Source organism: Myotis davidii, unplaced genomic scaffold, assembly GCF_000327345.1.
Source record: "Myotis davidii unplaced genomic scaffold, ASM32734v1 scaffold208, whole genome shotgun sequence".
Lineage (NCBI taxonomy): Eukaryota > Metazoa > Chordata > Mammalia > Chiroptera > Vespertilionidae > Myotis > Myotis davidii.
In genome coordinates, this window is record NW_006299706.1 from 1,347,796 (window position 1) to 1,360,449 (window position 12,654).

General features: G+C 56.9%; 3 protein-coding genes across 6 annotated transcripts in view; 1 reads left to right on the forward strand and 2 right to left on the reverse strand.

Annotated features, from left to right (window-relative positions):
* CLK2 (CDC like kinase 2) overlaps positions 1-1,910 on the reverse strand; it is a 13,670-nt gene extending 11,760 nt beyond the window's left edge. For 3 of the 4 annotated variants that reach the window (XM_015571700.1, XM_015571699.1, XM_015571698.1), the window contains exon 1: positions 1,838-1,905. The gene's annotated coding sequence lies outside the window, so the exon portion shown is untranslated. Of the gene's footprint in view, positions 1-1,837 lie in introns of all 4 variants that reach the window. The other variant, XM_006775686.2, reaches the window with a different exon arrangement.
* HCN3 (hyperpolarization activated cyclic nucleotide gated potassium channel 3) lies at positions 3-8,042 on the forward strand (the record flags this gene model as incomplete). The annotated part of the gene is made up of 8 exons (XM_006775679.2): positions 3-157; positions 1,769-2,198; positions 3,102-3,263; positions 3,651-3,869; positions 4,277-4,423; positions 4,818-5,058; positions 6,049-6,213; positions 6,566-8,042. Coding segments are annotated over 8 exons (2,211 nt in total), but the record flags the coding sequence as incomplete, so codon positions are not given.
* A 262-nt stretch (positions 8,043-8,304) lies between these two features.
* The window catches only part of PKLR (pyruvate kinase, liver and RBC), a 9,261-nt gene continuing 4,911 nt past the window's right edge, over positions 8,305-12,654 (reverse strand). The window contains 7 exon segments of the mRNA XM_006775770.2: positions 8,305-9,340; positions 9,923-10,104; positions 10,996-11,162; positions 11,254-11,406; positions 11,697-11,847; positions 11,976-12,246; positions 12,589-12,649. Of these exon segments, the coding sequence (XP_006775833.1) occupies positions 9,234-9,340; positions 9,923-10,104; positions 10,996-11,162; positions 11,254-11,406; positions 11,697-11,847; positions 11,976-12,246; positions 12,589-12,649 (1,092 nt within the window). The 3' untranslated portion in view covers positions 8,305-9,233.

The following is a 12,654-nucleotide window of genomic DNA, read 5'->3' on the forward strand; positions in this document are numbered from 1 at the left end:
GACCCGAGCCCAAGAGGAGGCAGTTCGGGACGCTGCTCCAGCCCACGGTCAACAAGTTCTCCCTTCGCGTGTTCGGCAGCCACAAAGCTGTGGAAATCGAGCAGGAGCGGGTCAAGTCCGCGGGGGCCTGGATCATCCACCCCTACAGCGACTTCCGGTACTGGGGGCCCGGCAGGAGGGCGGGGGACCCAGATCCCATTTCCACGGCGGAGAAGCGGGGACTGGACCCGCCCCACTCTCCACGGCCATTTCATTTCCAGCCCAGGGACCCCCGGGTGGGGCGAGAGAGTCACTTGCACCAGCCTAGCCTGGCATTCCCAGTGACTGCTCAGGCTGGGGCCGCCGGAAGAGAAGCAGACACCAGACACCCCACCTGGACCACATGGACTGCTGGAGTTAGGGATCCTTGCCTCCTCCAGTACTGCTTGCTGGTGATCTGGGAAATTATGTCTTATTTCAAGACTCAGGGTCAGCCTGAGAGAAAAACCGAGCTCCGCTATCTTTCCCCCGCACCCCACTCCCACCCCCAAGCTGCAACACAAGGGCAAGGCCACCACCAGAGAGAAAGGACGGAGGGCGGGGCGGAGCCATTTCATAGTCCCCATCTGGCTGTACCTTTACATCAAGGGCGCTAGGGGAGGACCGCTGTCCTGTCCTTGAGGGAAATGAAGGACAGCTGTTGGATGAGGTGAGGATGTGTGCAACGCATACCTAACCTAGGGAGTGAAATGAGCTGAAGGGATGAGGTGTGCGTCCGGAGTCTGGAAACACAATTGGAGATTTGGACATCCTCTTGAATGCACATTCATATACATCCCCTAAATGTTCCTTTCTCCCATCGTTTCTTCTACTCCCATCTTCTTTACTACCTCATTCCCAACCCACCATGCACCTTTCCTCCTCTCCTAGTTTGCTAGGTCTGTGGATCTCCCTCCCTTCCCCCATTTCACCCTCAAATGTATCCCAGAAGCCGTGTCTCCCCCTTATTATTGTGCTTCTCTGTCCTCTCTACTGTATCACCCGCCAGGCTTGTGACTGCCTGTGAGTCAGGCAGTGAGGTTGCTCTATGGCCAGGAAAACCCTCTTTCTCTCTCCTCTCCCACTTCACGGTATAGGATTGCTCTTGTGGCCCAGGAGGGAGAGGAAGAGGGTTTATTGTTGATGGACTGAAGGTTCGCAGTTTCAATTGGATTCCCATCAAAGGCACATACCTCGGTTGCAGGCTCCCTACCACCACATGTGTGGGAGGCAATCAATTGATGTGTCTCTCTGTCCCTCCCTGTCCATTCTCTCTAAAAACTCAATGGAAAAAATATCCTTGGGTAAGGATTAACTAAGTAAGTAAATAAATAAATAAATAATTTTGTGTGTATGAGATTCATTCATGTTGCAGAAAGTGGCTGCAGTTGGATGAGTCCACAGTTGTGTAGTATTACAGGGCATAACCATATTCTAGTGCATTTATCTTATTTATCTACATTTTTCTACTGATGGACATCCAGGTTGTTTCCAAACTTAAAGCTGCCATATATATACATACACACACACACACACACACACACACACATATATAGGGGGGGACTTTACTAGATAATGGCAAACTATTTTCCTAAATGGTGGTCCCAATTTACACTCCCACGACCTGTAAATAGTTATCCCTTTTTCTGTATCCTTGTTCACCCTTGGCCGGGTCGGATTATCTGCTGCTAGTCTAGAGGGCTGATGAAACATCACTGTGGTCCTACTCCCTATCCCACCCCCACCTTAGGTTTTACTGGGACCTGATCATGCTCCTGCTGATGGTGGGGAACCTCATTGTGCTGCCCGTGGGCATCACCTTCTTCAAGGAGGAGAACTCGCCGCCTTGGATCGTCTTCAACGTCCTCTCTGACACTTTTTTCCTGCTGGATCTGGCGCTCAACTTCCGCACGGGCATCGTGGTAGAGGAGGGCGCTGAGATCCTGCTGGCTCCGCAGGCCATCCGCACACGCTACCTGCGCACCTGGTTCCTGGTTGACCTCATCTCCTCTATCCCCGTGGATTACATCTTCCTGGTGGTGGAGCTGGAGCCACGACTGGACGCTGAGGTCTACAAAACAGCGCGGGCCCTACGCATCGTGCGCTTCACCAAGATCCTCAGCCTCCTGCGGCTGCTCCGCCTCTCCCGCCTCATCCGCTACATACACCAGTGGGAGGAGGTGGGGCGGGGAGGTGGGCAGGGGGGTCACAGACTTCTCCGAGACAGTGCTATGGGTGACTTTATGGGGTGGGCAGATGTGTGGGCTTCCGAGGTTGGCTACCTCCAAACTTGGTGAGGGAGAAGCAGGAACAGAATGGAGGGGTCGGTTAGGGGGTGGGGTCCGGAGATGAGGATGGTGGTACAACTGCTGGAAAAATTCCTGAGGGTTAGTTGGACTCTGGGAGGAAGATGTGGGAGGAGAGCTAGTAATGACAGGGTGGGAAGAGGCTGGAGTGTCAGCTTCAGGGCAGCTAATTTAGTGGTTCATTCAGAGTGTGGACTGTGCAATCTGATTGTCTGAGGTCAGGTCCCAGTTTTACTATTGACTATAGGTGAGGCTTGGTTTTCTCTCCTATAAAATGAGAATGTTAAGTATACTTACATACGATAAGGTTATAGGATTAAAGCAGCTAACACCTGTAGAGCACTTAGAGTGGTGCTGGCACATAGTACGTTCATAGCCAATTACCTATTATTATTGGAGAGGGAGAGGGCTGCTGGAATTAATTCTTATACACATGCCCTGGCGACGTTACTCTATGAAATGCCCTCTCTCCTCTTTTCCAGGCTACACCTAGGTAGCTTGTGCAGCACATCTCTTTGCGTTCCTGCTGTGACACTGTGTGAGTCTGGGCTCATGAGTGGCAGCAGTTTTCCTATCTGCAAGATGAGAGGAGTAACACAGCCTTTGTGTTAGCTAGATCTGTGTGCTGTGACGCTCTGTAAAATCATGACCACATTTTTAAATCCATGGGGCTGGGGCTAGAGAGAGACGTTCAAAGGGAGCATTTGCAAGGCTGGGGATGGAGGAGACGGCCGGGAAGGGTTCCGGTCCACAGTGGCCCCTCCTCGGAATCCTCAGATCTTTCACATGACCTATGACCTGGCCAGTGCTGTGGTGCGCATCTTCAACCTCATCGGGATGATGCTGCTGCTCTGTCACTGGGACGGCTGCCTGCAGTTCCTGGTGCCCATGCTGCAGGACTTTCCCCCCGACTGCTGGGTCTTCATCAACCACATGGTGGTGAGATCTCCCCGCAGCTCTCCTCTCCGGGGCATTCTCAGGGCTCCTGTGTCTGAGTAGTGGGATGACCACAGGGGGCAAGAGGTGATGGAGAGGCGACCAAGAGAGAAGGCAGGAGTGAGCAGGTGGGGAAGAGACCCAGAGGAAGTGTTTGTGTGTTGGAGGGAGAAGACGGGGAAGGAAACATAGGCAGAAACTGAAGTCCCTAAACTGCCAAAGAGGCCCCTGCTACCTCGGGGCTCCCCAGGACCAAACTTAAGTGCCTCCCTGGAGACAGCTATGAAGTTAATGGGGTAGGCAGAAGGACTAAAAGAGAGAGAAAGGGGTCAGGAGGAGAATGAGGCTCTGAGGGTCCCCTGCCCACCTGTGCAATACTTTGTCCTCCAGAACCACTCGTGGGGCCGCCAGTACTCCCACGCCCTGTTCAAGGCCATGAGCCACATGCTGTGCATCGGCTATGGGCAGCAGGCACCAGTGGGCATGCCTGATGTCTGGCTCACCATGCTCAGCATGATCGTGGGCGCCACCTGCTATGCCATGTTCATTGGCCACGCCACTGCCCTCATCCAGTCCCTGGATTCCTCCCGGCGTCAGTACCAGGAGAAGGTCAGCAGGGGCAGGAGAAGGAAGGGGTGGGCAGGAAGGGGCGCTGGAGGCTGGGTAGCTGAACTTGAGGCCTGTTTTGACACGTACTCCTGTTGGTTCTTTGTGTCCATGTCCATTTGTCTCATGCCCCTGTGTGCCTTCTCCTTGTTTGGCCCTATACCCCTGTCCTTGGCCCCCTCCCCTGCCTGTGTCTGGGTTCTCCTGTGACTGTGCTGTGTGTCCTCTCTGTATCCACCATTATCCACACGTCCTTCGGCGGCCTTGTGTGTCCCCTTCTATCTCCCTGCTTCACTTCCCTGGATTTGGTCCATGTTTGTGACCTTCCTCCACACACACCTGCCTCCACTGCTCTGGCCTCCCCGTCTGTCTCTGTCCTCTTTCCTGCTGGCCATTGGCTGGCCCTCCAGTACAAGCAGGTGGAGCAGTACATGTCCTTCCACAAGCTGCCAGCTGACACACGGCAGCGCATCCATGAGTACTATGAGCACCGCTACCAGGGCAAGATGTTTGATGAGGAGAACATCCTAGGCGAGCTGAGTGAGCCACTCCGGGAGGTAGGACTGGGCACGGCCGTGGAAGGGGTTCTTCAAGGACCTGGGCTCCTAGGATGGCATCTGGGGTAAGGGCTATTGGTTAGCAGAGGGCTCCATGGGAAGCCAGGCCTTTGGGGGGGGTGCTTTCAGCGGCTAAAGTCTTTCTTGAAGTTCTTTCTGGGGGTGAAGTGTACTTGGGGAGGGACGGCAGGGATCTCTGTTTGGGAGGACGGTCCTTTGAGGACTCATGGGAGAGCTCTGAGGGCAGGAGCTTAGGGATGGTCCCAGGCCCACTGAAGCATCCTCATTCTTGCAGATCATGACCTAGGGTTGGGGCCTCTGGAGACAGATGAGCTCGATGGAGGCACCTTGGGACAGGGGCACAGAGTGCCTGACAGGCCCCTCCCCTTCCCAGGAGATCATCAACTTCACCTGCAGGGGCCTGGTGGCCCACATGCCGCTGTTTGCCCACGCGGACCCCAGCTTCGTCACCGCGGTGCTCACCAAGCTGCGCTTCGAGGTCTTCCAGCCGGGGGACCTCGTGGTGCGTGAGGGCTCCGTGGGCAGGAAGATGTACTTCATCCAGCATGGGCTGCTCAGGGTGCTGGCACGCGGCGCCCAGGACACCCGCCTCACTGATGGATCCTACTTCGGGGGTCAGCAGGCCTCAGGGACGGCGGGGGGGCAGAGTAGAGCAGAGAATGGAGGGCACCTGCTCCCCTGGATCCGAGTCCCTGCCTGGCCACGCTGCAGAATCACAGAGTCCAGCCCCTCCCCAGCCGGCCTACTGACTCAAAATCTCTGGGCCTGGGCCTAGAACTCTGTATTTTTAAGAAGCTTTTGAAGCAATTCCTATGCAAAGCCAGGCTGAACATTTCTGGGCCAGTGGGCCCTTTAGAACCCATAATTGGTGAGATCGAGGATCCTCTGAGATGAGGGACAGCGAGGAATAAAGCAGTGCTGTCCCAGGGGTTTCTTTCTTTTTTTTAAATAATATATTTTATTGATATTTTACAGAGAGGAAGGGAGAGGGATAGAGAGTTAGAGACATCGATCAGCTGCCTCCTGCACATCTCCCACTGGGGATGTGCCCGCAACCCAGGTACATGCCCTTGACTGGAATCGAACCTGGGACCTTTCAGTCCGCAGGCCGACGCTCTACCCACTGAGCCAAACCGGTTAGGGCCCAGGGACTTCTCTTGGTGGCTCCCTGCTGGTGTGAACCAGGGGCCCAGCCTGTGGCAGTGCAGGTAGTCCTGCCAGCTGGTGCCCATATAACCTCTTAGTCTCCGAACCACCCTCCAGCATTCCTAGCGTGCTGCCCTTTGCCCGTTGGCACTGCTTTTCTCCGTCTGGGCTCTCCTTGGTGTTCACATAAAGCAGCGGAGGGGGTAAGGATTAAAGTGGAGTGGAATAACGATGAGTGGGGGCCAGCAAGACCTGCCTGGTTGTCAGCTTTAGTTGGGAGAGAGAGAGGACGATAATGGTGTAGGCGTGAAGAGTGACAGTGCTGGGAGCATGTAGGGACCGGGGCGGGTGAGTAAGCATTAGCTTCTCCCATCTGGGAGGCCCTGAGGAAGCTGGGTCAGCAGGCCCCGTGGGAATGAGTTCTGGGGGCTGGTTCTGAAGACCTCCCAAATCCACAGAGATCTGTCTGCTGACCCGGGGCCGGCGCACAGCCAGCGTGCGGGCCGACACCTACTGCCGCCTCTACTCACTCAGCGTGGACCACTTCAACGCCGTGCTCGAGGAGTTCCCCATGATGCGCCGGGCCTTTGAGACCGTGGCCATGGACCGGCTGTGCCGCATTGGTGAGGCCTGTGCACCGAGTCTTCTCGGTCCAGCCCGGGCCCTTACCCATCTGCATAGCGAGAAGCCCCATTGTCCCAGGGCCCAGCCTTTAGTGCTCCAGCATCACACCCAGCCCACCCCCCTCCCAGAAAATGTCCCCATAGGTCTGTCAACTCCGGGGCTCACTGTCCTGGTCACTCAGCATCTCCTACCCTTGGGGATACTGCCCTAAGTTCCCATCCGAGCCCTCCTTCCTGAGTCCCTGACCCCCACCATCTCTGATACGTACTCTCATCTCTCCACTCCAACGGTCAAGCTTTATCTTGGGTTCCTTCCCCTATGCTTCACTCCTCTCTCCGGGACTACCTCTAGGTAAGAATTCCATCCTGCGGCGGAAACGCTCCGAGCCAAGTCCGGGCAGCAGCGGGGGCATCATGGAGCAGCACTTGGTGCAACATGACAGGGACATGGTTCGGGGTGTTCAAGGCCTGGCCCCGGGCACAGGAGCTCGGCTCAGTGGAAAACCAGTGCTGTGGGAGCCGCTGGTGCACGCGCCTCTGCAGGCAGCCGCCGTGACCTCCAGCGTGGCCATCGCCCTGACGCACCAGCGGCAACCCCTGCTCCTCTCCCCTGACTCTCCAGCCACCCTCCTTGCTCGCTCATCGGGCTCCCCAGCCTCCCCGCTGGTGCCGGTTCGAGCTGGCCCTCTGCTGGCCCGGGGGCCATGGGCATCCACCTCCCGCCTGCCAGCCCCACCTGCCCGAACCCTCCAAACCAGCCTATCCCAGGCTGGGCGCTCCCAGGTGTCCCTGCTGGGGCCGCCCCCAGGAGGAGGTGGACGTAGACTAGGGCCTTGGGGCCGCCCGCTCTCTGCATCCCAACCCTCCCTGCCTCAGCCTCAGCGGGCAGCAGGCGATGGCTCTTCTGGGCTGAAGGGCTCAGGAAGTGAACGCCTGGCCCCCTCAGGGCTCCTGGCCAAGCCTCCAGGGATAGCCCAGCTCCCCAGGCCACCAGTGCCTGAGCCAGCCCCTCCTAGGGGCCCCCAGCTCTCTGCCAACATGTGAAACCCCTAGGTAAGCTCTCAGGTGCAGTAGTGAGTACCTGAAGGCAGACGCCTCTTGGGGAAGCCCAAGGGGACCTGAAACACTGCCTATGGGAACATCTCCCCTTACTGCCAAAACGATAGTTTCTGTCCTCAGCTCAGGCGCCCTGCAGCCTCCTTGTCCACTCGCCCATTCATCAAATGTACTGAGCGCCTGCCCTGTTCACGGCACTGTCTCCACTGCCAATAGAAGTGACTCCAAGCTCTCGGCGAAGGTGTTCCCTCAGCCATGGCCCTGCCAGGTGCAGGCCCAGGCCCGTGATCCCTCCTTATTAAGCACAAGTACTTGCCACTGCCATCACTGCCAAGTAGCCAGATGTCTATTTCTCTGCCCATGACCCTGAAGGGTCTGCCCGGAGGGGCTATCTTCCTGTCCCCCTAGCATAGCCAGCCGTTACCTGTGCCCCATGCTGTCAACAAATGTTTAGGGTCACCAGTGTGGGGGTCCACCTTCACTGCCATGTGCAGGCCTCCCTCTCTATACCCCCGGGTGGGAACACGTCTCCTGCCGAGTTCCCTGCACTGTCTCTCGTAGAGCTGTCTCTTTGTAAACTGGGAGCCACCTCCTCCCTGTGTCCCTGCCCCACTGGCGTCCCCCTTGAAGCTAAGGGATGTTCGGCACCTCTTATTTAGTGTACCGGCCTAGACCCCCCAGGTGAGGGCAAGTGGCTGAATCCTTAGATGGCACTTTTTCTTTCCTTCTTCCCTTCCTTATTTATTTATTTATTCAATTATTTAATAATTATATTTATTCATTTGCTAATTTTATTTATTATCAATTCATTTTATTCACCCATTTCTTTATCCATCCTCCCCCTCCTCCTGGGAGGGAGACAGGAAGGCGCAGCCCCCCTACCCCCACCGCCAGTTCCTGTGGTTCTTGTCTAACTCCCTCGGCAGCAATACCAGAACACTCCCCCTATCTAGGTGGGGGCACAGGGCCACCTGAGCCGGGGTGGGGGGGGCTGTTCCTTTTAGTTTTAGGGTTTTTTTGTTTTGTTTTGTTTTTCCCTACTGCGTTTGCTGGTGGTACAAGAGTAAGGGGAGGACCCGAGGTATCTGAGCCTGGGGAAGGGCAGCCTAGCCACAGCACCTCTGCCTTCTCAGGGACAAGAGAAATCCCTTACCCACCGTGTCTCCAGCATCAGAGAATGTGGGACCAGGGCCCCACCTGCTTCTCCTGGGTAGGGAGCTCTGGGCCACTGGCTATGTGGGAGTTTTATAATTGCTTCAGAACAGCTGGGTTTCAAAAAGAAAATAGAGACACTCATTTTGGCTCCTAGTTTGTGTGTAGAAACAAAGTGGGCATGAAGGAATTTCTGGGTGCAGGAGAAGGGGACTCCCCCAGCAAGGCATGAGATGGCCCTGAGCGCAGCCAGGGAGTGGTCTGCAATCCCAGAGAGGTTGTAAAGACAGTGGTCCATGTGCTCCCCAGCACCCATCTGTCCAGGCTTCCCCCAAGAGCGGGGCTTTGATATTGCTGTCAGTGACAATGAAGGAAGAGGTGGCACTCCCTCAGGAGATAATCAGATGACCATAAAGGCCACATATGAGAATATCAGTCTGCATGGATATGAAATATTTCCAAAATGGACGTGATTGCTCTGTTCCCCTCTCCTCTGCCGCCAGATGTGGGAAGCCTGGGGAAATACAATTAACCGGTTAAGCTGGGATTAAAGTCTCCGAGCTCAGAGCACTGGGTGCAGGCATTGTATGATCGGTGCTGCCGGATGGCCAGTGCTTAATTGGACAGATTTTAGGGTCTGCGTGCAATGGAGAGGAGGAAGGGGCACCCTGGAATGGGGCAGATGGCAGATGCGGCCTCAGGGAGGGAGGACGGGAGCAGAGAAGACAGATGAAGAGTGTGGGGGGCCTGGACTGGAGGAGACGGGGAGGGGGATGGGTCCAGCGCTGGCTGGGTCAGAGGGGAGGGGCATCTCAGGATACGTTTAGCACCCGCATGATGTTGGTATAGCCAGACCCAGGTCGCCAGCCTGTCACCACAATCACCAGGTCCCCAACATGGAGGAAGCCACGGAGCTTTCCTGGGGGAAGAGAAGATGACAATCAGCCACCGAGGGACTCAGGTCACCCCTGTCATGAGAACCAGCCAACACCTTCTACCTAAGGCCACCCAGTACGGAATGAGAGGCCTGAGGCTAAACTACACTGTGCGCCTCAGGTAGCACCTCAGAGACGAGACCACTGCAGTGTATTAGAATTGCAGGTGTGTCCGTGGGTGGTATGGGTGTGTTGCTAAGCAGCAAGTCTATCCACCCGTGTTGCTATGTCAATAGGAAGACGTGGGGTATGATCATAGCCAGTTTTAAATTAGATTTTCCAGCTGCGGGGGACTGGGTCCCCTTTCTCCTGTCACCTCCTGCTTCTTATACCACACCAGGCTCTGCAGTGGGGTTGACTTGTTAGGGGAGGCCCTGAGCTGTCTCCTGCCTCCTCCCCCAGCATGTCCATGGAGGCCAAAACATCTCTGCGTCTTGGTGAACCTCACAGAGTAAATCTAGGATCAGAGGAGAGAGGCGAGGCTCTTTGGGTGGGTGTGGGAAGTGGGGCTGGGGGCTCACCATACAAATCCAGGGGTGGGTGGGGAGGAAGTCTCGATGGCTCACCGTTTTCAATGCCAAACTGAACCCGGCGATCCACATCATCTGCCCAGACGGCCTCTGGAGGTTCACGGTAGAGCAAGGGGAAGACTCCTCGGCACAGGTGGGCCTGGCGGGCAGCCTGGGCTGAGCGGGTGACAGCAATGACCGCTGCCCGAGGTCGGTACCGAGACAGAAGCTGGGCCGAGCTGAAGGAGGGAGAGAAGGTCAGCCCAGAACAGTGCGAGTGCTAAATCAGAAACTAGAGTTTGGGTTCTGGTTCCAGGTGTCACCAACAAGCTGTGACCCAAGCTGGTTAAGTTCTATTTCCCTGGGTCTTGGTTTTTCTCATCTGCAAAGTGGGTATAAGATGCCTTCCCTTCTTACCACACAAAGAAGATATGAAATAATAAAGGGTACAGCAAGTGAAATAGTCCAGGAAAAACCTCTTTGAGAAACAAAACCCTTCTGAGAAGATACCTTTATAGTACAGTAGTAGGACTTAACTTACAACTGTCTCTGAGGAAGCAGACACTTGTAGAGCCTGGGTGACTTACCCAAGGTGTCGTGTCAGAGCAAAGACTTGAACTCAGACCTGGGCCCAGCCGTGTAAGGCTGTGGGCTAAATGCAAAGCACTTGTTCCCAGCCAGTGTGGCTCAGCAGTTGAGCATCGACCCATGAACCAGGAGGTCACACTTTGATGCTAGGTCAGGGCATATGCCCCAGTAGGGGGCATGCAGGAGGCAACCAATCAATGATTCTCATCATTGATATTTCTATAACTCCCTTTCCCTTCCTCTCTGAATCAATACAATTATATTTTTTAAATTATCTAAATGCAAAGGACTTGCTTCTGAGCCCTAGGAGCCCGAGTGGTCGGGAAACCAATGCTCCCAGTGATGCCACCTCCCCTCAGTCCCCTGCAGCTCCCTGGCTCGTATCCTGGTGAGCTCTGAGAGCCTCTCCTGGCCTCCAGATCTCATAGCCGCCCCTCCTCTTGCCCCAGCATGGTCCTCCTCATCTCTGATGACAAGACAAAACCCAAGTCTGTGGCCCCTGACCCAGAGGCTTGTGTTGGGATGCCCCGTATCCCCCTCACCGGCCAGTCTTGGTCAGCACGATGATGGCAGCAGCGCAGCACTTGAAGGAAGCCTCCACAGCCCCAATGGCAGTGACTTCAGTGGGGTCGCGGGTCAGGGGCGCAGCCCGGCGCAGCTCCTCGAACAGCTGCCGGTGGTATACTGCGGCTTCTGCCTCCCTGGCGATCTGCAGGCATCAGGAGGTCAGGCTGGGCCGGGCACTGGGCCTGGCAGGGATCTGGCTGTCCGGCCCGTCTCCGGGCATCACCAGCTCCTACCGCGTGCTGCATCATCACGGCCTCCACCGGAAAGCTGCCCTTGGCAGTCTCCCCCGACAGCATGATGCAGTCGGCGCCATCCAGCACGGCATTGGCCACGTCGCTGGTCTCCGCCCGAGTCGGCCGGGGCTTACTGACCATGCTCTCCAGCATCTGGGGGACATCTGGATGTCAGAGCTGTAGGAGTCATGCTCGGATCAGGGAAGCTACTTCTCTGACCCCCACATTCTCAGCGTGCCCTGGAAGCCAGGTCACCCTCAGACTGTGGCATCCTGGCAGCTCAGCTTCTTATCTGAAAATGGAGGTCACAGTATCTCTTCCTGACTTCATTGTCTGAGGACCAAACACTGGACAGCAAACCGTGCCATGGCCCTAAGGTGCAGGGACTCACCCCCAGGTGGCCCCGAACCCAGCGTGCCCAGCCTCTCCCGGCCACTCCAGACCTGTGTGGCACAGACAACTGGTTTGCCGGCCAAGTTGCAACGTCCAATCATCATCTTCTGAGCCAGGAAAACCTTCTCAGCTGGGATCTCGATGCCCAGGTCACCCCGTGCCACCATGATGCCATCGCTCACTTCCAGGATTTCATCGAACCTGGGGGGTTGGGGGAGTCCCGGCTGGGGAAGAGCAGCAGATGCCAGGGAGAGGAGATGGGAGAGGAGATGGGAGCGGAGGAGCTACAGGTGGTTAAGGGCCAGGCAGGGGCGAAGGCCAAGCCTCACTTCTTGACGCCTTCGTGGTTCTCGATTTTGCTAATGATCTTGATGGCCTGTCCTTCAGGCCCCAGAGCAGCCCGCACCGCAGCCACATCGCTGGCTTTCCGCACGAAGGAGGCAAAGACGATGTCTACGCCGTGCTCCACCCCAAAGCGCAGGTCCCGGAAGTCTTGCTCAGACAGCCCGGGCAGGTCCACCTCGGTGCCCGGCAAGTTCACGCCCTTCCGGCTGCCCAGGACCCCGCCGTTCTCCACCTCGGTCTCCAGCCCCGCCGGGCCTGTGGGCATGGAAAGGGCCCGCCTCCCTCAGCGGGAGGCCGGGGCAGGCACGGACTAGGGAACAGGGGACTGGCCCCCCCAGGAGGTTAGGAACCACGTCCTGTTCTGTGGGTCTGTCCGCCCTGGGCCTGGGCTCCGCACAGAGTAGGCATCGGGTGGAAGTCGGTGGAAGAAACTACGCCCCCGCCGGTGCCGCCCCCAGCAGGGGTCCGGGTGCGGGGGCTCCTGGGACAGGGGGTGAGGACCCGGCCTGGGGAGGTGGTGGGCGCGCGGGGCGAATGCGGGCGCCGGAGGGGAGGGTGCGCCCCGCTCCGTGGCCGGGGCGGGAGGCGCGTCCGCACCGATTTCCTTGACCGTCAGGGAGATGAGCCCGTCGTCGATGTAGATGCGGCCCCCCACAGGCACGA